The sequence below is a fragment of the Erinaceus europaeus genome, chromosome 10 (genome assembly GCF_950295315.1).
Source record: "Erinaceus europaeus chromosome 10, mEriEur2.1, whole genome shotgun sequence".
In the NCBI taxonomy this organism is placed as follows: Eukaryota; Metazoa; Chordata; class Mammalia; order Eulipotyphla; family Erinaceidae; genus Erinaceus; species Erinaceus europaeus.
This window is the reverse complement of record NC_080171.1, coordinates 113,548,159-113,570,969: the sequence shown is the minus strand read 5'-3', so window position 1 is coordinate 113,570,969 and position 22,811 is coordinate 113,548,159. Positions and strand designations below refer to the sequence as shown.

Here is a 22,811-nt window from a genome sequence, read left to right as displayed (position 1 = left end):
GCTGGAATCCTAGTCACCAGGATTTCAGGATGTGACTGTGTATAGAGACATGTTTTGTTTTGTTTTGCTTGCCACCAGGGTGGCTAGGGCTTTATGCCTACACAAGGAATTCCCCATCACTCCCTGCGGCCGTTCCCTACCCCCATTCTCCCTTCTTTCTTTCTCTCTCTCTTTCTTTTCTATTTTCTAGGGCAGAGAGAAATTAAGAGGAGAGAAACCTGAAGCATTGCTTCACTGCTTGTGAAGCTTCCCCTGTAGGTGGGGAACTGGGGATTGAACCGGGGTCCTGGTACACGGTGATGTGTGTACCACTGCCCAACTCCTAAAGACAGGGCTTTTAAAAGAGGTGATTAAGGAAAAATTTAAAACCTTGAGTTGGGCCTTAATCTAGCTTAACTGACTATACTTATGAGAAAGAAGGAGAGAAAAAAGCCCGGCCTATAGGCAAGGAGAGAGGCTTCTGGAGAAATCAGACCTACCTACCTACCTACCTACCCTGGGGCTGGGACCTCCAGTCTACAGAACTGCATCGCCATTGTCTGAGCCACCTCACCTGTGGCACTTGTTATGCCAGCCCCCGTGAGGGACACATTGGCTGGGACAGCAGTGAGTCTTTGAGTGCAACGCAGCCCACTCTTGCCCCAGCTGGCAGCTGGCTGACTGCCTTGGCGTCCTCCCTAGACCTTCCTCCAGGCACAGGCTCCTGGTCAGGCCCATGTCCCTGCCCCAGGGGCCAGAAAACCAACCACATAGGAAGAGGCAAGAGTGAAGGAACAACAGGAGCAGCATTTTGTTTCTGTTTTGACTTTTCAGGATTGGACTGGGAGTGCAGCTTGTGGGTGAGAAAGTCACAGAAAAAGGAGACTGAGAGTTGAGGGGAGTGTGGAAGGTTCTAGCAAGAACACAGGGTACTGAGGCTGAGGGCTCTTGGGTTACCACAGGGCCTGCCCTGGGCCCCTGTGCACCATCAGCAGCAGTAGCCAGGGCCCAGAGATTGTACAGGGGCCCGGAGAACTGGCAGCCTTCATAGGGTGACCTGGAGGTGGGGTCTGAGAAGGAGTAGCTGAGAGGTTGGGAAGAGGCGTGAGCCTCTGGGTCTCGTTGATCCAGTTGGCAAAGTAGGTGACCCTGGTGAAGATGCTGGGATAGATGGGGTGCCGGCAATCCAGGCCCCAGCTGGCCAGCCCCATCAGGAACCAGGTATTGCCAATGCTGCAGACGAGGGGCCCCCCAGAATCACCCTAAAAGTGAGAAGGAGGTTAGTGTCAATAACAGAGCCAGGCCCAAGAACACCAGGAGACACTAGGGGCTCTGGAGGAGTCACTACCCAGGCCACTCCTCTGTGAGTCTCCACACCAGCTTCCTGCTGCCACCCTGCTCCCTCTCACTTCACAGGCCAAGGGCAGCATCCTGCTTCAAAAGGCAGAGTGGAGGGGGTTGGGCCTTAGCACAGTGAGTTAAGAGCACATGGAGCCAAGCGCAAAGACAGGCCTAAGGATCCCGGTTAGAGCCCCCCGGCTCCCCACTTGCAGGGGGAAGCTACTTCACAAGTGGTGAAGCAGGTCTGCAGGTGTCTTTCTCTCCCCCTCTCTCCATTTTCTCTCTGTCCTATCCAACAATAATGACATCAGTAGCAACAATAATGATAACCACAACAACGACAAAAAAAAAAATCCGGGGCGCACTAGCATGATGTGAACCAGACTTCTCTGGACAGACAACCCCACCAATATGTCCTGGAACTCTGCTTCCCCAGGCGCCCTCCCCACTAGGGAAAGAGAGAGACAGGCTGGGAGTATGGATCTATGGATCGACCTGTCAATGCCCATGTTCAGCAGGGAAGCAATTACAGAAGCCAGACCTCCCACCTTCTGCATCCCATAATGACCTTGGGGCCATACTCCCAGAGGGATAAAGAATAGGAAACCTCTCAGTGGAAGGGATGAGATACAGAGTTCTGGTGGTAGGAATTTTGTGGAGTTATACCCCTCTTATCCTATAGTTTTGTCAGTGTTTCCTTTTTACAAATAAGTTAAAATAAAATAATAATAAAAAAAAAAGAAACCCAGGTTCATTAAAAAAAAAAAAAGGGTAACAAAAGAAGAAAAAAAATAGCCTCCAGGAGCAGTGGGTTCGTGGTGCAGGCACCGAGCCCCAGCAATAACCCTAGAGGAAAAGATTTTTTAAAAAAATTTAAAAAGATGCAGAGTGGGCACCTGGGATCTAAATCTATCAATACACCCATCCGCCCTCTGCGTCTGCACCCAGAGAGTTGGCCTGGAGCAATGCACTGCCCATGGCTGACAGGGGACATCTCTCCCTACAGTGGCACCCACCTAGGTGACTCTCCCCCAGCTCTCTAAGGTAGGAGGAATTTTGGTCCCTCTCCAGGGCAGTGGTCACTGTCTAACGTTCAAGTCCTCAGCCCTGACCTACGGGGGGAAGTTTCACAAGTGATGAAGCAGGGCTTCAGATGTGTATCTTTCTCTCTCCTTCTCTATCACCCTTCTTTCTCCATTTATCTCTCCAAAAAAAAAAAAATCATGACACTAAGCCTGTGTGCCTTCCCATATAGTAGGACATGGCAGAAAAAGACTGCCAGACTGTTACAATTCAAATGTCCAACAGCCGATTCAGGCACTCCCTGAAGCAGCATATATATCTAGCAGCTGACGCCTATCTTGAGTACACAGGAGCATACAAATGAATTCCTAAAAGAAAAAGATAATTAGCAGCCCAGGAATTGGTGCAGTGGACAAAATGCAGGACTCTCAAGCATGAGTGAGATCTCAAGATCAATCCCCAGAATCACAAGTACCACAGTTGTGATGCTCTTGTTAGTCTCTCTCTCTCTCTTTAAACTTTTTAATATATCTTTTTATATTTATTTATTCCTTTTTGTTGCCCTTGTTTTTTATTGTTGTAGTTATTATTTTTGTTATTGATTTATTTATTCCTTTTTGTTGCCCTTGTTGTTTTTTTATTGTTGTAGTTATTATTATTGTTGTTATTGATGCCATCATTGTTGGACAGGACAGAAAGAAATGGAGAAAGGAGGGGAAGACAGAGAGCGGAGAGAAAGACAGACACCTGCAGACCTGCTTCACTACTTGTGAAGTGACTCCCCTGCAGGTGGGGAGCCGGGGCTTGAACCGGGATCCTTACGCTGATCTTTGCGCTTGCGCCACCTACACTTAACCTGCTGCACTACCACCTGACTCTCTCTCTTTTTTTCTTTTTTTCTTTTTTTCACCAGAGCACTGCTCAGCTCTGGCTTATAGTGGTTCAAGGGATTGAACCTGGAACTTTGGAGTCTTAGGTATGAGAGTCTGTTTGCATAACCATTATGCTGTCTACTTCTGTCTTCTTATTTCTCTTCTCTCCCTCTTTCTCTCTTTCTCTCTTTCTCTTTCCCTTTGCTCCTTCATGAATGAAGAAATAATACCACAAAAAATAAGTACATAGCTGGTGGGAATGCAAACTGGTGCAGCCCCTTTGGAAGGCTGTATAGGGAGTTATTAAACAAATAAAAATAGAGGGCCAGGCCATGGTGCATTTGGTTACACACTCACATTACAGTGCTCAAGGACCTGGGTTCAAGCCCCTGGTCCCTACCTTCAGGGGGAAAGCTTTATGAGTGGTGAAGCAGGGCTGCAGATGTCTCTCTCTCTCTCTCTCTCCCTTTCTATTTTCCCCTCTCAACTTCTGTTTCTAACCAATAATAAATAAATAAATAAAATGTTAAAATTAAAAAAATGTATTGCACCAAAGTAGAAGACTCTGGGATGGGGGGGGGGGCTAGATTCAGCTCCTGGAACATCGTGGCAAAGGAGGACCTAGAGGGGGTTGAATTGTTATGTGGAAAACTGAGAAATGTTACACATGTACAAACTACTGTGTTTTACTGCTAGCTGTAAACCACTAATACCTCCAGTAAAGAGAAAAACAAACAAACAAAAATAAAAATGGAATTACCTTATGATCCGGCAATGCCACTCTTAGACATGTAAAGACTGACTGGAAGGGACACATGCAGCCCTGTGTTCATAGCTGCACTATTCACAACAGCCAAAAAGTGGAAACAGCCTAAATGCTCATCTACAGAGGACTGGATAAGGAAGTTCTGAGACATATAGTCCATGGAATACTACTCTGTACTCAGAACAAGATGACAGTGTACCCTTCCGGACAAAACATAAACTGGAGAGGATTGTGTTCAGTGAAATCAATAAGGAGATGAAGGACAGCCATCATATGGTTTCACTCCTATGTGGAATCTAGAGCTCTGATACATATGAACTTGAAGGGGGGACCAGAAGCAAGCAAAGTATAAGACTTGTCAGAACTGTGGCGCTTATCTTTGGGAGGCGTGAAGGTGGGGATGCACAAGTTTGGTGGTGGGTGTAGTGGGGAACTATACACTGCAACCTTACAATCTTGTAACCCACTATAATCACAAACAAACAAACAAACAAAAAGAAGACAAAGTAAGTAAAAAAAATAATTCAGGACCAAACCGTGGTGCACCTGCTAACAGCACACACACTAAAGTGTGTAAGGTCTTGAGTTCAAGCTCCCAGTCCCCAACTACAGGGAAGGAGTTTCAAGAGTGGTGAAGCAGTGCTGCAGATGTCTCTCTCTTTCTCTCTTATTTTAAACATTTGATTTATTATTTATTTATTAATGAGAAAGATAGGAGGAGAGAGAGAAAGAACCAGACATCACTCTGGCACATGTGTTGCCTCATGCTTGAGAGTGTCTTAGCCACTGAGCCACCTTCCAGACCACTCTCTTCCTCTCTTTCCAGCTCCCTCTTCCATCCCAGTTTCTCTCTAACAAACAAATAAATAAATAAAATTTATTTTAAATAAATAAGTCCAAGGTGGGGGAGACAGCATAATGGTTATGCAAACAGACTCTAATGCCTGAGGCTCTGAGGTCCCAGGTTCAACTGCCATAACACCAAAAGCCAGAACTGAGCAGTGTTCTGATAAAAAATATTAATAATAGTAGTCTGGGAGGTGGAGCAATGACTAAAGCATTTACTACTTTAGTACTTTCAAGCATGATGTCTTGAGTTCAATCCCCGGCAGCACATGTACAAGAGTTATATCTGGTCTTTCTTTCTCTTCTATCTTTATCATAAATAAATAATAAAATCTTTGGGAGTCAGGTGGAAGCACAACAGATCATGCGCACATGGCGCATTGCTCAAGGACCGGCATAAAGATCCCAGTTCGAGCCCCCGGCTCTCCACCTGCAGGGGAGTCGCTTTACAAGCAGTGAAGCAGGTCTGCAGGTGTCTATCTTTCTCTCCCCCTCTCTCTGTCTTCGCCTCCTCTCTCCATTTCTCTCTGTCCTATCCAACAACAACAACATCAGTAACAACTACAACAACAATAATGACAAGGGCAACCAAAGGGAAAATAAATATAAAAAAATTTAAAATCTTTAAAAACATTAATAAAAAATAAAAGGTAATTCTCCTGAAAAATGAGAGAGAAAATAAACTTGAGGGGAAACTTCAGAGAAGAAGCTATGCAGTGACAGTAAATAAAAATATACTTAATTAGTTATCAGGAAGGTATAAAATTAAAAACACAGGGTTGGGGAAATAGCATAACGTAATAGACTTTCATGCCTGAGGCTCAAGCTCTCAGGTTCAATCCCCAGCACCATCATAAGCCAGGGCTAAACAGTGCTCTGGTTTTTCTCTGTGCCTTTCTCTATCTCTCTCACTAAAATAAAATAAATATTTAAAAAACACAATATGATAGTAGTATACATCAATTAAAATTAGTGTGATTTTAGTAGTATACATCAATTAAAATTAGTGTGATTTTAATTGTGTACTTCAGCCAAGATGTAACAAGTTATTAATAATTTAGACTGTAGTCCCAGGAAATTTTTTAAACAAAAAGCCTATACTGCTCTCTGTGAAACAGTGGAGGTGGCATTTTTGTATACCAGGACTTCTTGGAGTTTCAGAACGGGTTTACATGACTACTTTTTTTTTCTTTATTGGGGGGATTAATGGTTTACAATCGACAGTAGAATACAGTAGCGTGTACATGTGTAACATTTCTTGCTTTTATTTTAATTATCTTTATTTGTTGGATAGAAATAGAAACGGGAGTCAGGAGATAGTGCAGTGGGTTAAGTGCACTTGGCGCAAAGCACAAGGACCGGCATAAGGATCTCAGTTCCAGCTGCCAACTCCCCACCTGCAGGGGAATCGATTCTCAGGCAGTGAAGCAAGTCTGCAGGTGTCTATATTTCTCTCCCCTTCTCTGTCTCCCCCTCCTCTCTCCATTTCTCTCTCTCCTATCCAACAACGACATCAATAACAAGAGCAATAATAACTACAAAAAAAATGGCAACAAAAGGGAATAAATAAATAAATATTAAAAAAAGGAAATTGAAACCCAGAGGAGGGGGGGAAGATTGGGAGAAAGAAACAGAGAGACACCTGCAGCACTGCTTCACCACTCGCAACGCTTTCCTTATGCAGGTGGAGACTGGGGACTCGAAACTGGGTCCTTTTGTAATGTAACATGTGTGCTCAACCAGTTGCACCACCACCCAGCCCCCATTTGTAAAATGTCTTAGTTTTTTTTTAATTTTTTAAAAATATTTTATTTTCATTTTATTTATTATTGGATAGAAACAGAGAAATTGAGAGGGGAGGGATAGGTAGAGAGGGAGATAAACAGAGAAACACCTGCAGCCTTGCTTCACCACTTGTGAAGCTTTCCCCCTGCAGGTGGGGACCAGGGGCTTGAACCTGGGTCCTTGCTCACTATAATGTGTGCGCTTAACCAAGTGAGATACCACCTGGCCCCAATTTCTTAGTTTTCAACAAAACCCCTTCTAGGTCCTCCTTTGCCATCAGGTTCCGGGACCTGTAGTTTTAATTTATTCTACTGGTCTTTTAAAATACTTTATTTTGGGAGTCCGGTGGTAGTAGCGCAGCTGGTTAAACGCATGTGGCGCAAAATGCAAGGACCGGAGTAAGGATCCGGGTTGGAGCCCCTGGCTCCCCACCTGCAGGGGAGTCGCTTCACAGGCGGTGAAGCAGGTCTGCAGGTGTCTGTCTTTCTCTCCCCCTCTCTGTCTTCACCTACTCTCTCCATTTCTGTCTGCCCTATGCAACAACGACGACATCAATAATAACTACAAAAATAAAACAACAAGGGCAACAAAAGGGAATAAATAAATAGATAAATAAATAAATAAATAAATAAATAAATAAATAAATAAATACAAAGCACAAGGACCGGCGTAAGGATCCCAGTTCCAGCCCCCGGCTCCCCACCTACAGGGAAGTCGCTTCACAGGCGGTGAAGCAGGTCTGCAGGTGTCTTATCTTTCTACCTCCCTCTGTCTTCCCCACCTCTCTCCATTTCTCTCTCTCCTATCCAACAATAACAACATCAATAATAACTACAAAAAAACAAGGGCAAAAAAATATTTAAAAAACAAAATAATAAATAAAATATTTTATTTTAGTGAGAGACAGAGACTGGGGCACTGTTTACTTCTGGTTTATGGCGGTGGTGGGAATTGTTATTCTATTGTTTTTTTTTTTTTAATATGTATTTATTCCCTTTGTTGCCCTTTTTGTTTTACTGTTGTAGTTATTATTGTTGTCGGATAGGACAGAGAGAAATGGAGAGAGAAAGGGGAAGACCGCCCGACTCCCTTGTTTCTGTTTTTAACAAACTCTTATTGGGAGTCGGGCGGTAGCTCAGTGGGTTAAGCACACATGGCGCAAAGCACAAGGACCAGCATAAGGATCCCAGTTCTAGCCCCGGCTCCCCACCTGCAGGGGAGTCGCTTCACAAGTGGTGAAACAAGTCTGCAGGTGTCTGTCTTTCTCTCCCCCTGTCTTCCCCTCCTGTCTCCATTTCTCTCTGTCCTATCCAACAACGCCATCAATAACAACAATAATAACTAGAATAAAACAACAAGGGCAACAAAAGGGAATAAATAAAAGAAAAATTAAAAAAAAAACACGCTTATTGTTGCATCGACCCCTCCACTGTATCATAGCTTTACTGCCCTTGTAGTACTTAAAAAATATTTACTTCTTTGGGGGTTGGGTGGTGGCGCAGTGGGTTAAGCGCACGTGGCGCAAAGCTCAAGGACCCACGTAAGGATCCCAGTTCGAGCCCCCAGCTCCCCACCTGCAGGGGAGTCGCTTCACAAGCGGTGAAGCAGGTCTGCAGGTGTCTATCTTTCTCTCCCCCTCTCTGTCTTCCCCTCCTCTCTCGATTTCTCTCTGTCCTATCCAACAACAACAATAACAATAATAACCACAACAAGGGTACAATAACAGGGGAGTCACTTCACAGGCGGTGAAGCAGGTCTGCAGATGTCTGTCTTTATCTCCCCCTCTCTTTCTTCCCCTCCTCTCTCCATTTCTCTCTGTCCTGTCCAACAACGAACAGCATCAATAATGGTAATAATAATAACCACAACGAGGCTACAACAACAAGGGCAACAAAAGGGGAAAAAATGGCCTCCAGGGGTGGTGGATTCATGGTGCAGGCACCGAGCCCAGCAATAACCCTGGAGGAAAAAAAATATATTTACTTCTTAAAAAAGAAAAAAGGGAGGGTCGGGTGGTAGCGCAGCGGGTTAAGCGCACGTGGCACAAAGCGCAAGGACCAGAGTAAGGATCCCGGTTCAAGCCCCCAGCTCCCCACCTGCAGGGGAGTCGCTTCACAGGCGGTGAAGCAGGTCTGCAAGTGTCTGTCTTTCTCTCCTCTCTGTCTTCCCCTCCTCTCTCGATTTCTCTCTGTCCTATCCAACAATAACAATAATAACCACAACAAGGCTACAACAACAAGGGCAACAAAAAGGGGTGGGGGGAAATGGTCTCCAGGAGAAGTGAATTCATGGTGCAGGCACTGAGCCCAGCAATAACCCTGGAGGCAGAAAGAAAGAAAGAAAGAGAGAAAGAAATAAAGAACAGAAGAAAAGAAAGAAAAGAAAACATTATGTGAGTCTAGGTGGTGGCTCATCAGTCACACACATTTAGGAGTGAAGCTTTACAAGAGGTCGAGCAGTGCTGCAGGTGCCTCTGTTTTGTAAAAAAATATTTTTCTTTATTTATTATTGGATAGAGACATAGAGAAACATTGAGAGGGGATGGGGACATAGAGAGGGAAAGAGACAGAGAGACACCTGCAGCCCTACTTTACCACCCATGAAGCTTCCCCCTGCAGATGAGGACCAGGGGCTTCAACTTGGGTCCTTGTGCACTGTAATGTGAACAGTTAACCAGGTGAGCTACTGCATGGCCCGCAGCTGTCTCTCCTTTTCTTTGTCTTTCCCTCCCTCTCTCACTCTGTACAGAGAGACAGGGGGACAGGAAGAGGAAGGAGGGAAATGACTGCCAGGAATGTTGGAGTCATGCCAGTACCAAGCCCCAGTGACAAACCTGACTAAAAAAAGGAAAGGGAAGGGAAGGGAAGGGAAGGGAAGGGAAGGGAAGGGAAGGGAAGGGAAGGGAAGGGAAGGGAAGGAAAGGAAAGGAAAGGAAAGGAAAGGAAAGGAAAGGAAAGGAAAGGAAAGGAAAGGAAAGGAAAGGAAAGGAAAGGAGACGAAAGGGTAAAAACAGCGTGGCTGGGGAGACAGTATAAGGTTACACAAAACAACTTTCTTTCTTTTTTAAAAAAAAAAAATATTTATTTATTTATTCATGAGAAAGATAGGAGGAGAGAGAGAAAGAACCAGTCATCACTCTGGTACATGTGCTGCCGGGGATTGAACTCAGGACCTCAATCTTGAGAGCCCAATGCTTTATCTACTGCGTCACCTCCCAGATCACAACAAAACAACTTTGATGCCTGAGGCTCTGATCTCCCAAGTCCAATCACCAGGACCACCATAAGCCAGAGTTGAACAGGGAGTCGGGCTGTAGCTCAGCGGGTTAACTGCAGGTGGCACAAAGCACAAGGACTGGCATAAGGATCCCGGTTCGAGCCCTGGCTCCCCACCTGCAGGGGAGTCGCTTCACAGGCGGTGAAGCAGGTCTGCAGGTGTCTATCTTTCTCTCCCCCTCTCTGTCTTCCCCCCCTCTCTCCATTTCTCTCTGTCCTATCCAACAACGACGACATCAATAACTACAACAATAAAACAAGGGCAATAAAAGGGAATAAATAAATAAATATAAAAAAATTAAATTAAAAATTAAAAAAAAGAGTTTTAAACATTATTAAAATTATCATTAAAAAAAAAAAAGTCAGAGTTGAACAGTGCTCTGGCTAACATTTAAAAAGATAGATAGATGATAGATAGATAGATAGATAGATAGATGAATAAATCAGAGCAGGTGTGTGTGTGTGTGTGTGTGTGTGTGTGTGTGTGTTTGTGTGTGTGTAAACCCGAAAACTGTGCTCGTGACAGAAAGGAGGTCTGAGAGGAACATTCAGGATATTTGGTCACAGGTGTTAATATGTGATAACTCATCTAGCCATGCTCTTTTGGGTTATATGTCTTCTGTATACATGCCATATTTCAATAGTTTAAAGTATGCTTCTGAGAAATGTGCTATGTGAGGGTCCTGCCAGCATACACTTCCATGTGGGATGAGCTTAGGGGATGCTGCTGAGTGGGTCTGAGGAAAGAAGACGGAGTGAGGAAACAGGAAGTCCGGGGTCTCCACAGAGAGGCAGCATCCCCCTCCCATCCCTGGGAAACTGAGGCTCTGAGAACAGACAAGGGAAGAAGAGAAGTGGCCTCCCTCACCTGGCAGATGGCCTTTCCTGTCAAGATGTCACCGGCACACAACATCTCCTCCTGCACGATGCTGATGTCGCCTTGTCCAGACCTTTCTCCATATAAGATATTACACACTTTGTTCTCAATGATGTTCACCTTACTCTCCTGAAGAGGGAAGGGTGGGGGCAGACGAGCTGCAAGGGTAAAGAGATCGGGGACAAGCTCAAGCTAGACCCACAAGCCCAATCTCTCCTGCATCCTCCACCCCCCAAGCCCTCCTCTGGCCGCTGCCACCAAAGTGGGTGGGCTTGCAACTCAGCTTCAGCCTTCTCCTCACTCTGATGAGCTTCTCTCCTCCTCAAACCTTTTTTTTTTTCTTTTCTTTTTTTTTTTTAACTCCCCCCCCCCCCAGGGTTATTGCTGGGGCTGAGTGCCTGCACTATGAATCCACTGCTCCTGGAGGCTATTTTTTCCCTTTCTGTTGCCCTTGTTGTTTATCGTTGTTGTTATTATTGTTGTTATTGTTGCCTTCATCGTTAGATAGGACAGAGAGAAGTCGAGAGAGGAGGGGAACACAAAAAAGGAGAGAAAGGGGAGTCAGGCGGTAGCGCAGCAGGTTAAGCGCAGGTGGCACAAAGCGCAAAGACTGGCATAAGGATCCCAGTTCAAACCCCCGGCTCCCCACCTGCAGGGGAGTCGCTTCACAAGCGGTAAAACAGGTCAGCAGGTATCTGTTTTTCTCTCCCCCTCTCTGTCTTCCCCTCCTCTCTCCATTTCTGTCTGTCCTATCCAACAACGATGACAACAATAACTACAACAATAAAACAGCAAGGGCAACAAAAGGGAATAAATAAATATTATAAAAGAAAGAAAGAAAAGTAGAGAAAGATAGACACCTGTGGACCTGCTTTACTGCCTGCGAAGCAACCCCCCTTCATGTGGGGAGCCGGGGACTCAAACTGGGATCCCTAAGCCAGTCTGTGTACTTTGTGCCATGTGCGCTATTTAACTCGCTGCTCTACCACCCAGCCCCCTCCTCAAACCTTTCTAAGCCCATTTGATTTATTCTACCTCACCCAAAGAAATAGACCACTAAAAAAAGAGAGAAAGAGAGAGAGAGAAAGAAAGAAAGGAAGGAAGGAAGGAAGGAAGGAAGGAAGGAAGGAAGGAAGAAAGAAAGGAGGTCAATCCCATAAACAAATGTTATTCACTGGGCCTCAGCCACTGCTCACCAACTCACCTACCCTTCATAAACCCTTTAATCCATCTGTGTCTGACCTTCCTCCAGCATCCTTCCATTAGTCATTCTTCCACCCAGGTACCTTTATCTCCTCATGCCCCAGTCTTTCATCCAGTGCTTATTCACCCATCTCTCCCCTCATTCCTCCACTCTTTGGCAATCCATCCTCTATTGGTATACTCCCCATTACACTATTGCCACCAGGTACCATCTGCCACTCCATCCATCCACTAGGCCTCCACCCGCCCTCCCATCCACCCTCTCAGCTAGCTCCTCATCTGGCCTCTATTAGGTTTCTTTTTTTTTTTAATATTTATTTATTTATTCCCTTTTGTTGCCCTTATTGTTTTATTGTTGTGGTTATTGTTATTGTTGTTGTTGTTGGATAGGACAGATAGAATTGGAGAAAGGAGGAGAAGACAGAGAGGGGGAGAGAAAGATAGACACCTGCCGACCTGCTTCACCACCTGTGAAGCGACTCCCCTTGCAAATGGGGAGCCAGGGCTAAAACCGGGATCCTTACTCCGGTCCTTGCGCTTTACACCACCTGTGTTTAACCACTGCGCTACAACCTGACTCCCCTCTATTAGGTTTCTTTTAGGCACTGTAACACAGGAAGACATTTTCACTTTAGAGAAATGGGATAAGTGGAGTAAATACATAGATGATTTCCTCTCTAGTAAGCAAAAAGAAGCAAAGTGGGGGAGATATGACAATTGGAGGGAGTTGTTTTAGCTCACTTCATCACGGAAGCCAAGACTGTGCTTTCTTTCCACTACTCAGGCACAGGGCAGGGCAGTGGCATACCAGGTTGAAAGCACACATTATCCCTGTTCAGACACACTGTCAGCGGCAATGTGGAATCAGGATATTTGTGGTGGCCTGCAATGGCTGGGGCCCAAGCATCCACTAAAGTAGAATCAAGTTGGGGGCCAGATGGTAGCACAGAGGGTTAACCACACATGGAAAGAAGCACAAGGACCAGTGTAAGGATCCTGGTTTGAGCCCCCGGCTCCCCACCTGCAGGGAGGTCACTTCACAGGCAGTGAAACAGGTCTGCAAGTGTCTATCTTTCTCTCCCCAATCTTTGTCTTCCCCTCCTCTCTCAATTTCTCTTTGTCTTATACAACAACAGCAATAACAATAGCAACACTAGAAACAACAAGGGCAACAAAAATGGGAGAAATGGCCTCTAGGAGCAGTGGATTCATAGTGCAGGCACTGAGCCCCAGCAGTAACCCTGGAGGCAAAAAAAAAAAAAAAGTATCAAGTCACACAATCCCCAGCAATTAGAATTTTAAAACCATGGGCTGGGTGGTGGTGCACCTGGTAAAGTGCATATGTCACTATATGCAAGGACCCAGACTCAATTCCCTGGTCCCCTCTTGCAAGAAGGAAGCTTCATGAGTGTTGAAGTAGTGCTGTAGGTATGTCTCTGTCTGTCCCTCTCTCACCTTTGCATTTCTCCCTGTCTCTATCAATAACTAAACAGAATTTTAAAACAAAGTTTTTAAAAAGTCTTAGTACTGAGAACCAAAGAGCCTTAGAAAAACCCAGATTCTTGGTTTCTAAAGCCAAAGATTCACAGGCTTTTAGAGCTTTGGACTCAGGGAACTCAAACTCTAGAAACAGGAACTTTTCAGAATTAAGACATGGAATGGTCCAGCTCTCTGGAAATGAGATGCAGAGGGTCATGGGCCAGCGGCCTCTTTACCCGGGAGCTGCTCTAAATGAGCCACACCACCCTCTCCTCCAGTCCCGCCCTCTGCCCAGCTTCTCCCCCAGCCCCTCACTGTCCTCGGTGAGCATTCCCCAGCCAGTTATCCAGCAGGATGTGTCCCGGGGCAGCCGCAAGTCAGGGGTTGGGAGGCAGGCAGGGACAACGTAGGAAGTGGATTTCACAGGCAGGTACAGTTGCAACATGGCTATGTCACTCCCGAAAAAGTGGAACTTCTCAAAGTCGGGATGGATGACAATGCGGCTGACAGCCATCTTCTGGGTGTGCTGGGTGTGCTGGTAAAGCTGAGTGTCTCCCAACACCACCCAGTAGTCCATCGGGGCCTGGGATTTGCTGGAGGAGGAAGGGTGTCTGTTGCCATCATCTGAAGGTGGCTATCTCTCCCCCACACTCTCATCGGGCCACCCACGTCCCTTGGGATGCCCTCCAACCCACATGGTACCCCATCCCTAACCATCGGGAGCCTTGCTTCTTGGAGCTGGCAGCTGTTCCCCTCACCAACTCAGTACACACCCACAGTTGGAGGAAAAAAGACACGTGGGCCAGGTGCTCCTCAGTGAGGCTGTAGTAGTCTGACTTATTTAAAAAAAAATTTTTTTTTTAACTATTTATTTTTTTACCTCCAGGGTTATTGCTGGGGCTCAGTGCCTGCACCATGAATTCACTGCTCCTGGAGGCCATTTCCCCTCCTTTTGTTTTAGCCTTGTGGTTATTGTTATTGTTGTTGATGATGTCATTCATTGTTGGATAGGACAGAGAGGAATTGAGAGAGGAGGGGAAGACAGAGAGGGGGAGAGAAAGACAGACACCTGTAGACCTGCTCCACCACCTGTGAAGTGACCCCCCTGCAGGTGGGGAGCCGTGGGCTTGAACCGGGATCCTTAAGCCAGTCCCTGTGCTTTGCGCCATGTGCGCTTAACCTTCTGCTCTACCACCGACTTCTTAAATTTTTTAAAATTATCTTTATTTATTTATTGGGTAGAGATAGCCAGAAATAAAGAGGGGTGGGGGAGATCAAGAGGGAGAGAGGCAGAAAGACACCTGTAACACTGCTTCTCCTCCCGCAAAGCTTTTACCCTATAGAAGGGGACCAGGAGCTCAAACCCAGGTCCTTGTGCATTGTAACATGTGTGCTCAACCAGGTGCGCCACCACCCGGCCTCAATATTCTGACTTTTTAAAAAATATATATTTTATTATTTATTATTGAATAGAGATAGAGAGAAATTGAGAGGGGAGGGGGTTGTAAAGAGAGACGGAAAGAGACACCTGCACCTCAAGAAGCTTTCCCCCTACAGGTGGGGAACCAGGTATTCTGACTCTTCATACCTACAGGAGCACTGCAGCCATCTGAGCTCAGATCTGGCCCTTGCCAAGACTCCCCGTGGCATTCTTTCTTTCTTTCTTTCTTTCTTTCTTTCTTTCTTTCTTTCTTTCTTTCTTTCTTTCTTTCTTTTTAATATTTTATTTTATTTATTTATTCCCTTTTGTTGCCCTTGCTGTTTTATTGTTGTAGTTATTATTGTTGTTGTCGTTGTTGTTGGATAGGACAGAGAGAAACGGAGAGAGGAGGGGAAGACAGAGAGGAGGAGAGAAAGATAGACACCTGCAGACCTGCTTCACCGCCTGTGAAGCGACTCCCCTGCAGGTGGGGAGCCGGGGTTCGAACCGGGATCCTTATGCCGGTCCTTGTGCTTTGCGCCACCTGCGCTTAACCCGCTGCATTACAGCCCGACTCCCCGTGGCATACTTTCTTTTTTTTTTAATATTTTTTTAATTTATTTATTTATTCCCTTTTGTTGCCCTTGTTGTAGTTTTATTGTTGTAGATATTCTTGTTGTCATCGTTGTTGGGTAGGACAGAGAGAAATGGAGAGAGGAGGGGAAGACAGACAGGGGGAGAGAAAGACAGACACCTGCAGACCTGCTTCACCACCTGTGAAGCGACTCCCCTGCAGGTGGGGAGCCAGGGGCTCGAACCGGGATCCTTAGGCTGGTCCTTGTGCTTTGTGCCACGTGCGCTTAACCCGCTGTGCTACCGCCCGACTCCCCGTGGCATACTTTCTAATCCAAACTCATTTCCTGCCCATTTCTGTCCATGGGTGGTTTATTTATTTTGTTATAAGCCCCCCCCCCCCAAAAAAAAAAGGTTTGCTAAACAAGTAAGTGGGCAAAGCTTCTCTGGTTTTCTGGCTGCTAGGCATGATGCTTCCTCATTACTTGGTTCTGTGTCCATGGCTTGGCCACCTTCAAGGTCGTTCCCACACTCTCCATATATGAAACCTCCACACCAGCTGGGCAGCAGAACTTCCAGTCTGCATCCAAGCTCCAGCTCCCTCAGGACCCCTCTCCTTTGCTTAGAAGAACTTGCCCAGAGGAACTGGCTAGAGGAGTTAGACTCCAGAGCAGCCATGCCATGCTCCAGGTCACAGAGCCTCCACGTGCCCCATACATGCAGCCTGGTGCTGGGCAGACAGGTGCTCATGGCACCCCCTAGTACATGGTGCAAAATGCAAGGACTGGTGTAAGAATCCCGGTTCAAGCCCCTGACTCCCCACCTGCAGCGGGGGGGCGGGGTTCACTTCACAGGTGGTGAAGCAGGTCTGCAGGTATCTGTCTTTCTCTCCTCCTCTCTTGTCTTCCCCTCCTCTCTTCATTTCTCTCTGTCCTATTCAACAACAACAACATCAGTAACAACAACAGTAATAACCACAACAACAATAAAACAATAAGGGCAACAAAAGGGAAAAAATAGCCTCCAGAAGCAGTGGATTTGTGGTGCAGGCACCAAGCCCCAGCAACAACCCTGGAGGCAAAAAAAAAAAAAAAAAAGCGAAAAAAGAATCACTCGGGGCTGGCTTTGCATGTGGTTCCGTGTCCCTGTCTGAGTCTGAAGCCCAGAAATTCAGGGACATTGAGAAGCCACAGTGTGACAGCAGAAAGCCAGGCCATGCTGCATGGTGGCTGGGACAGAGACTGCCAATCTCCCTGAGCATGTCTGGGTTGGGGGAGAGGAACAGGCATGGAGGATGGGGAGGATTTGCATGGGTGAAGGGTTTGTGCATCAGAGGCAGGAAGACATACCCTCAGAGGCCAGGCATTGCCTCAAGGAAAGCCCTAAGAACCCAGCATGGGAAGATCACCCCCTTTCTTGTCTCCCCTGTCACCCCTGCCCTTGTGAGTCCATCTGCTGGGGTCCCAGAAGGGAAGACTTACTTGGCAAAACAGTGGGCGGTGGTAACTAGCCAGCGGGATCCGATGAGGACAGCTCCGCAGATATGAGAGCCCTGGTACAGCAGGCTGGCCTGCCATGGCCACTGACCCGCCTCTGCCTCCTGGCCACCGTAGATCCTCCCCATCACCATGGGTTTCCCGCACACTGTGGAGACACCCATGCCTCGCCTGTGGTCCACTTAGGTGGAACCCTGCAACTCCAGTTCCAAGGAGGCCCTCCTTCCCTTCACAGATGGGAATGCCAAGGCCAAGGGTCTAACAGACCAAATGATAGAGCTAGTTTGTCTTGGCTTTCAAGGGCTTCCTCCCAGGAGAGAGCAGCGATACACAAATCCTGAGGGGAGAAAGATCCAGGGGGCTGGTGACCACAGCTCCAGGGAGGCACATTCCCTAGTGAGTCTGGGCAATCCCAGACTCCCCTTCTGCTGGCACACACATTACCCACTCTGCAGGTCTCATAGGGCACTTGTGTTTAGGGTTCAAGGTCATGGCTCCTAAGTATCTGTGCTCCTCACTTCAGCCTGCTGTCTCAGGGAAGGAGGCTGTGGTGCTGTGTGGCCAGGGGAGAGCCACTGGCCTGCTCTAACTCAGTGCTCTCCATTTCAAAAAGAGGATAGAGGGGGCCCGGCAGTGGGTGCATCCAGTTCAGAGCACATAAAACTAAGTGCAAGGACACACACAAGGATCAGGGTTTGAGCCGCTGCTACCCATCTGTACTGGGGAAGCTTCACAAGCGGTGAAGCAGGCCTGCAGGTGCTTCTGTCTCCCTCTCTATCTCCTCCCCCCAATTTCTCTGTCTTATACAATATAATGGGAAAAGGGCCACCGGGAGCTGTGACTTCATTGTGCTGACACCAAGCCCCAATGATAACCCCGGAGGCAAAACATATAATAATAGTAATAATAATGATGACGATGATAAGAGATAGTTAAAAAGATACACAACCAGGGAGTCAGTCAGTAGCGCAGTGGGTTAAGCACACTTGGCGCAAAGCGCAAGGACCGGTATAGGGATCCCGGTTCTAGCCCCCGGCTCCCCACCTGTAGGGGAATCACTTCACAAGCGGTGAAGCAGGTCTCTTTCTCTCATCCTCTCTGTTTTCCCCTCCTCTCTCCATTTCTCTCTGCCCTATACAACAACGACACCAACAACAATAACTACAAGGGCAACAAAAGGAAATAAATAAATAAATATTAAAAAAAAAAGATAGACAACCAAGGGTCGGGCAGTAGCACAGCAGGTTAAGCGCAAGTGGCGCAAAGCACAAGGACCGCATAAGGATCCCGGTTCTAGCCCCCGGCTCCCCACCTGCAGGGGAGTGGCTTCATAAGCAGTGAAGCAGGTCTGCAGGTGGCTATCTTTCTCTCCCCCTCTCTGTCTTCCCCTCCTCTTTCCATTTCTCTCTGTCCTATCCAACAACAATGACAGCAATAATAGTAACAACAACACTAATAAACAACAAGGGCAACAAAAGGGAAAAAATGGCCTCCAAGAGCAGTGGATTTGTAGTGCAGGCACCGAGCCCCAGCAATAACCCTGGAGACAAAAAATAAAATAAAATAAAATAAAATAAAATAAAATATAAATTATAGACAACCCTCCTTCTAGAGCTCAGCTCTGGGGCGGGGGGGGGGGGGTCCTGGTGCCTGGCCTGTGCTCTGGGCTGCTGGTTTCTGCTCAGGGTCCTCATCTAGTAGACCTCCTCCCCCCTGACCCCAGGGTCAGCTACAGGGCATGGTCCTGGGGCAGTTGCCCTACAAAGACCTGAGTAGGGGTCCCAGACCCACCTGTGCTAAAGGCTTCTCTGGCTGTCAGGTGAGGAGGGGAGAGTGGAGACCAGATTAGAGACTGGAGTCCTAGGTCCCAGGCCAGGCCGTTTCCAGCCCACCCGCACTCCCACCTGCTTGTTCACCGGAACGTATGGCTCCCTTGGCCAACCGCTGAGCTTCAGGGGCCGGGGTCAGTGGGTCTGCCCTTCCTCCTCTCACCCCCGTGGTCAGGATCGTGGGCAGCAACAAGCAAACCAGCCATCCTGACGGCCCCCGGCCTCTGCAGACCTGCATCTGTGAGTCCATAGTCAGGACTGTTAACCCTCCCCAGATCCTGCACTGGCCACGCCCCCCACCCCAACCCCTACCGTGACCCTGACCTGGCCACACGCCTTGTTGATCACTCCCGGGGGTTCGGACCCTACCCAGAGCAGGGCCTTCGGCTCCTTCCACCCCTCCTTGAAACAAGCATCAGTCCATGGGGTTGCTAGACCTGCAGCAGCCTGGACCCCTCCCCAGCACAGGCTTGGAAAGGTCTGAGTGCAGTCTGGAACACAAATCAATCAACTGCCCCTACGAATCGACTAGAAAGACTCTACATGAAATAATGGGCAGGAACATGAAAAGATAATTCATACACTACAGTGACCAAGAACCCGGGTTCAAGTCTCTGGTCTCAACCTGTGAAGCAGGTCTACAAGTGTCTGTCTTTCTTTCTCTATCGCCTCCTCCCGCTTTCAGTTTCTCTCTGTCCTGTCAAATAAAAATAGAAAAAGGAAAGAAAACTGCCGCCAGAAGTATTGAATTCATTAGAGCTGGCACTGAGTGCCAGTGATAACCCTGGAGGCAAAAATAAATAACTAATAAATAAATAAATAAATCTTTTAAAAATGTCTATGTGGCCAGGAGATAGTGCAAGGAATAAAGCAATGGGCTCTGAATAGTGAGGTCCTCAATTCAATCTATGACATCAAATGTGCCAGAATAATAGTTCTATCTACTGCTTCTCTCTCAAAATAAGTAAATAATTTAAAAAAATATTTCTTTAAGAAAATTTATATCCCACAAAACATATATGGAGAGATTCATTTAGGAAATAGAAATACCAAAGGATTCATTGGTTAATGATGAGATGTAGGAAATTGTAGCTTAAATATACAATAGCACTTTATTTTTAATTAAAAGATTGGAAGTTTGGATATGTATTAAAATGGACCATAACACAATTCTAAATTAACAGATAGATAGAAAAGGCCACGTGATGTATGATTCAGTGTCCATGAAACCTATAAGAGGAGTGAATTGTGGGAATGGGTGGTGGCGCACCTAGTTGAGGACACTTGTTACAATGCTCAAGGACCTGGGTTCAAGCCCCCAGCCCCCACTTGCAGGTGGGAAGCTTCTAAATGGTGAAGCAGAGCTGCAGGTGCTCTCTGTTTTTTTTTCCTCTTGATCTCCCCCTTCCTCTCAATTTCTGGATGTCTCCATCCAATAAAAAATATGTAAAGATAGTAAAAAAAAAAAAAAAGGAATGAATTGGTTAGGATTGGGATAATGGGGGAGCGATGGCTGAGGAGAGTATATTAAGTGTGGAAACTTTTTTAGGGAGATAAAAATGTTTGAAAAGGGAAGTCTCCCCACCTACAGGGGAGTCACTTCACAAGTGGTGAAGCAGGTCTATGGGTGTCTCTTTTTCCCCCCTCTCTGTCTTCCCCTCCTCTCTCCATTTCTTCTGTCCTATCCAACAATGACGACATCAGTAACAACAACAATAATAACTACAACAGTAAAACAACAATGGCAAAAAAAGGGAATAAATTTTTTTAAACAAGTATCAACTTTATTTATTATTATTTTTTAAATTTTATTTAATTTATTTATTCCCTTTTGTTGCCCTTGTTGTTTTATTGTTGTAGTTATTATTGATGTCGTTGTTGTTAGATAGGACAGAGAGAAATGGAGAGAGGAGGGGAAGACAGAGAGGGGGAGAGAAAGACAGACACCTGAAGACCTGCTTCACCGCCTGTGAAGGGACCTGCCTGCAGGTGGGGAGCCAGGGGCTCGAACCGGGATCCTGGCGCCGGTCCTTGAGCTTAGCGCCACCTGCGCTTAACCCGCTGTGCTACAGCCCGACTCCCGGAATAAATATTTTTTAACTGTTTGAAAACAAGTTGTGCAAGCTGAACATTCTATGAACACACACACACACACACACACACACGTACACACAAATCAAAAGGGGCCAGGTGGAAGTGCACCTGATTAAGTGATCACATTACAGTGCACAAGGACACAGGTTCAAGGACAGGTCACCCACCTGCAGGGGGAAAGCTTCACAAGTGGTAAAGCAGGGCTGCAGGACTGTCTCTGTCTCTCATCCACTCTATCTCCCACTCTCCTCTCAATTTATATCCGTCCAATAGTAAATAAATAAAATTATTAAAAATAAAATAAAAGACAGGACACATGAAATAGGTGATTGGTCAGCTAGAAGAGTGTCCAAGACAAAGTAGCAAAGGGTTGACACTCAGGCTTCTGGAGTGGGCAGTGCTCCCCAGCTGACCCAGCAGCTCTCCCTCCAGGGGGAGTGACTGTTCTCACTGGTAGGGACCAGGGGCTTGAACCCAGGTCCTTGAGCACTGTAATGTGAGTGTGTAACCAAATGCACCATGGCCTGGCCCTCTATTTTTATTTGTTTAATAACTCCCTATACAGCCTTCCAAAGGGGCTGCACCAGTTTGCATTCCCACCAGCTATGTACTTATTTTTTGTGGTATTATTTCTTCATTCATGAAGGAGCAAAGGGAAAGAGAAAGAGAGAAAGAGAGAAAGAGGGAGAGAAGAGAAATAAGAAGACAGAAGTAGACAGCATAATGGTTATGCAAACAGACTCTCATACCTAAGACTCCAAAGTTCCAGGTTCAATCCCTTGAACCACTATAAGCCAGAGCTGAGCAGTGCTCTGGTGAAAAAAAGAAAAAAAGAAAAAAAGAGAGAGAGTCAGGTGGTAGTGCAGCAGGTTAAGTGTAGGTGGCGCAAGCGCAAAGATCAGCGTAAGGATCCCGGTTCAAGCCCCGGCTCCCCACCTGCAGGGGAGTCACTTCACAAGTAGTGAAGCAGGTCTGCAGGTGTCTGTCTTTCTCTCCGCTCTCTGTCTTCCCCTCCTTTCTCCATTTCTTTCTGTCCTGTCCAACAATGATGGCATCAATAACAACAATAATAATAACTACAACAATAAAAAAACAACAAGGGCAACAAAAAGGAATAAATAAATCAATAACAAAAATAATAACTACAACAATAAAAAACAAGGGCAACAAAAAGGAATAAATAAATATAAAAAGATATATTAAAAAGTTTAAAGAGAGAGAGAGAGACTAACAAGAGCATCACAACTGTGGTACTTGTGATTCTGGGGATTGATCTTGAGATCTCACTCATGCTTGAGAGTCCTGCATTTTGTCCACTGCACCAATTCCTGGGCTGCTAATTATCTTTTTCTTTTAGGAATTCATTTGTATGCTCCTGTGTACTCAAGATAGGCGTCAGCTGCTAGATATATATGCTGCTTCAGGGAGTGCCTGAATCGGCTGTTGGACATTTGAATTGTAACAGTCTGGCAGTCTTTTTCTGCCATGTCCTACTATATGGGAAGGCACACAGGCTTAGTGTCATGATTTTTTTTTTTTTGGAGAGATAAATGGAGAAAGAAGGGTGATAGAGAAGGAGAGAGAAAGATACACATCTGAAGCCCTGCTTCATCACTTGTGAAACTTCCCCCCGTAGGTCAGGGCTGAGGACTTGAACGTTAGACAGTGACCACTGCCCTGGAGAGGGACCAAAATTCCTCCTACCTTAGAGAGCTGGGGGAGAGTCACCTAGGTGGGTGCCACTGTAGGGAGAGATGTCCCCTGTCAGCCATGGGCAGTGCATTGCTCCAGGCCAACTCTCTGGGTGCAGACGCAGAGGGCGGATGGGTGTATTGATAGATTTAGATCCCAGGTGCCCACTCTGCATCTTTTTAAATTTTTTTAAAAAATCTTTTCCTCTAGGGTTATTGCTGGGGCTCGGTGCCTGCACCACGAACCCACTGCTCCTGGAGG

At 46.4% G+C, this 22,811-nt stretch overlaps 1 protein-coding gene across 1 annotated transcript; it reads right to left on the bottom strand.

Moving 5' to 3' along the window:
* Nucleotides 1-775: 775 nt before the first annotated feature.
* Nucleotides 776-22,345, bottom strand: LOC103128982 (putative serine protease 47). The gene is made up of 6 exons (XM_060198984.1): nucleotides 22,290-22,345; nucleotides 18,727-18,839; nucleotides 16,921-17,083; nucleotides 13,762-14,039; nucleotides 10,756-10,922; nucleotides 776-1,241 (listed from the first exon to the last, which is right to left on the bottom strand). The coding sequence occupies exons 1-6, from the start codon at nucleotides 22,343-22,345 to the stop codon at nucleotides 933-935; spliced, it is 1,086 nt and encodes a 361-aa protein (XP_060054967.1). The 3' UTR covers nucleotides 776-932.
* Between the last annotated feature and the right edge of the window lie 466 nt (nucleotides 22,346-22,811).

Bases quoted from the DNA above. Each gene is read 5' to 3' on its own strand.
- LOC103128982 (XM_060198984.1), bottom strand. From the start codon at position 22,345: ATGGCAGAAAAAGACTGCCAGACTGTTACAATTCAAATGTCCAACAGC. The intron at 18,840-22,289 runs GCACTCCCTGAA...GTGAACAAGCAG, and splicing joins ATGTCCAACAGCCGATTCAG to GTGGGAGTGCGGGTGGGCTG. The intron at 17,084-18,726 runs GTGGGTCTGGGA...GTGTCTCCACAG, and splicing joins CAGAGAAGCCTTTAGCACAG to TGTGCGGGAAACCCATGGTG.